The sequence below is a fragment of the Mesoplodon bidens genome (assembly GCF_964165515.1).
Source record: "Mesoplodon bidens genome assembly, chromosome: 8".
NCBI classification, from domain to species: Eukaryota; Metazoa; Chordata; class Mammalia; order Artiodactyla; family Ziphiidae; genus Mesoplodon; species Mesoplodon bidens.
Window position 1 is genome coordinate 95,192,022 of NC_138165.1, and position 3,240 is coordinate 95,195,261.

Below are 3,240 nucleotides of genomic sequence, written 5' to 3' on the forward strand. Positions count from 1 at the left end.
CTCCATGACTGGAGAGCACTGGTTCGTCGTTCCCAGCTGCTGCAGCGAATCAGAACTCCAGCTCTGCTGTCACTCAGCTCCAGAGTCTCAAGGTCACTCCACATCCCTTGCCTTTTCGTTGAAGTACACTTAAAGTCAAGGGCAATAACAGCAGGCTGAATGGGGTTCCTCTAGGGTAGAACTTCGGGCCTGGTGACCCCACCTCTTCTGGGTACCCTGGGGCTCTAGGAGCCAGGCTGCAAGGGGAGGGGGACCTAAAATTCTGCCCACTGCAGATGAGGTTCGGATGGGCATGTATCGCCAGCTCTTCCATCCAGAGCAGCTCATCACCGGCAAGGAAGATGCTGCCAATAACTATGCCCGTGGCCACTACACCATCGGAAAGGAGCTCATCGACCCGGTGCTGGACCGGATTCGGAAGCTGGTGAGAGAAGAGCTGAGGGCTAGGGAGGGGGGGGGGCGGGGAATCTGGATTCCTGTTGTGAAGTGGTCTGGAGAGCAGACGGGGAAAGGGCAGCTTCCATCCTTGGGAGAGTCTCCTGGACGAGAATTAAACACACAGGATCAGGACTAGTGAGGAAGGGAGGCAGAGTGTGGGCTCCAGCCTGGAGCTGGGTGTCCCTTTTATCTGCTATAGTAAGTGGCCCAATGCTGGGCAGAGTGGCTGCCAGTTGATAGGCTGCCTGGCCAAGATATGAGCACCCATAAACAGTCCCAGAATGTCACCTTGTATTGTAGGTATGTGGGCAGAAGGCCCTGTGAAAAACAGGGATCCAAACAATACCAGCTCAAGGCTCTCTGATCAACTTCGGCCTCCAGCAAGGACCGGGATCAGGTTACTGGGTTGTTAATCTCAGCAAGGAAGCCCTCCAGAAACATCTGGTTAGATCAGGGGGCACGGGTAGGAAGCCAGGTGGAGCTGGCAAGTTATGATGACAAAAATGACCACGGCACAAGAGTCAAGAGAGCTGTCTGTGGAAGGCTTCAGGAGGTTTGAGAGAGGAAGAGAGACAAGGAGGAGAGAGTGGGACCTCCTTATCAGGGTCTATTTTGTGCCCTTGGAAAAGTCTTCCAAGGATTTTATGAAACTTTTGGGGAAATCTCAAACAGCACAAGCTGGTTCTTTGCTGTTGGTCAGCTGTGCTTCACACCCCATGTTTCTCTTCGCCTTCACTTTCAAGGCTGATCAGTGCACAGGACTTCAGGGCTTCCTGGTGTTCCACAGCTTTGGAGGGGGCACTGGCTCTGGCTTCACCTCACTCCTGATGGAGCGGCTCTCTGTTGACTATGGCAAGAAATCCAAGCTGGAGTTCTCCATCTACCCAGCCCCGCAGGTGTCCACAGCCGTGGTGGAGCCCTATAACTCCATCCTGACCACCCACACCACCCTGGAGCACTCAGACTGTGCCTTCATGGTGGACAACGAAGCCATCTATGACATCTGCCGCCGCAACCTAGACATCGAGCGCCCGACTTACACCAACCTCAACCGCCTCATCAGCCAAATCGTCTCCTCCATCACGGCCTCCCTGCGCTTCGACGGGGCCCTCAACGTGGACCTGACAGAGTTCCAGACCAACCTGGTGCCCTACCCTCGCATCCACTTCCCCCTGGCCACCTATGCGCCAGTCATCTCTGCAGAGAAAGCCTACCACGAGCAGCTGTCGGTGGCAGAGATCACCAGTGCCTGCTTCGAGCCTGCCAACCAGATGGTGAAGTGTGATCCCCGTCACGGCAAGTACATGGCCTGCTGCCTGCTGTACCGTGGAGACGTGGTGCCCAAGGATGTCAACGCCGCCATCGCTGCCATCAAGACCAAGCGCAGTATTCAGTTCGTGGACTGGTGCCCCACGGGCTTCAAGGTTGGCATCAACTACCAGCCCCCCACTGTGGTGCCTGGGGGTGATCTGGCCAAGGTGCAGCGTGCCGTGTGCATGCTGGGCAACACGACCGCCATCGCTGAGGCCTGGGCCCGCCTGGACCACAAGTTCGACCTGAGGTACGCCAAGAGGGCGTTTGTGCACCGGTACGTGGGCGAGGGCATGGAGGAGGGTGAGTTCTCCGAGGCCCGGGAGGATATGGCTGCCCTGGAGAAGGATTATGAGGAGGTGGGCATGGATAGTGTGGAGGGGGAGGGAGAAGAGGAGGGGGATGAATACTAGGGGAATCCTTCGTGTCTGTCCTAAATAAAGTGCTATGGCCTTATTGTCTCACAAATGTCTTTTCCTCTTGGGAAAAACCATGGGGGTGAGGGGCTTTTCCTTCCTAAGAGATAGGAAGGCTGGTATCTTAGCCTGGGTTCCCCAGAAAGCAGATTTGACTTCAGATTTCATTAATGAGTGCAATTCCACGGAGCAGAATGGGGGCCGAAGTGGGTAAAGCAGAGAAGGAGGGAGAACTCACCCTAGAGAAGATGTAGCTGGATAGATGGCATCTCAGACCATCCCCTGGGTGAGTGGGCAGGAGAGGAGGTGAGGGTGGGGAATTTCTGCACTGGCTCCATTCTTCCCTTGGTTAAACCTTCGCCTCATCAAACATTAACTTGCCTGTACTTCAGGTTGCACACACTTGGGCTGCAGGGTCCACAGGGAATCCCTGGGCAGGAGGTGAGGCGCTGATAGGTTGTCTGTGTGTGAAGCTGGTCCAAGCTGCACAGGGCTGCAACAAGAGCCTGGTGAGGCCAGGGGATCTGAAGTAGTGCCTTAGGGTAATCTGATACAGCTGGTCCTCACTAGCCCACCCTCCTGTCTTCTTCAGTGTGGAGTGTAGAGAGTCCGGAAGCTGGCATTAGGGCAGAAGTGGTGCAGTGGAAGCAACAACGGGGGAATGGGGGTCAAGGGGGAGCTTACCTCACTGGAATCTCCATCACATTCATCACTTTCTGATAAAGACAAATCACCTTTCTTTAAACTATGCCACATGCACAGCTTTAAGCCCCCACTTCCAACCAGGTGGCTGCCCTAAAATCCTTGTATGTGGATTTTCTGCAGCGCCTTCTGGGTTAGGAGGATAGCTTAATTATTTAGGAGCCCATTTTGGCTGAATAGCTCAGCTATATCCTCCAACCCATTTTTTTTTTCTCTGAAAGGACTGAATTTCAAATCTCTGTCCTGTGTCTTTCTCTTTATTAACTGGTTTCAAATTTGGGGAAGGAAGAGAGGTTATTTGGGGAGCCTTTCAAACCCCAGAAAAAATCGCTGTCATTTGTTCAGTACCTAGTATACTAGACCCTGCATCCAT

At 54.0% G+C, this 3,240-nt stretch overlaps 1 protein-coding gene across 1 annotated transcript; it reads left to right on the forward strand.

Moving 5' to 3' along the window:
- Nucleotides 1-1,186: 1,186 nt before the first annotated feature.
- LOC308621600 (tubulin alpha-1B chain-like) lies at nucleotides 1,187-2,162 on the forward strand (the record flags this gene model as incomplete). The annotated part of the gene is made up of 1 exon (XM_081242252.1): nucleotides 1,187-2,162. The coding sequence occupies exon 1, from the start codon at nucleotides 1,266-1,268 to the stop codon at nucleotides 2,160-2,162; it is 897 nt and encodes a 298-aa protein (XP_081098378.1). The 5' UTR covers nucleotides 1,187-1,265.
- Between the last annotated feature and the right edge of the window lie 1,078 nt (nucleotides 2,163-3,240).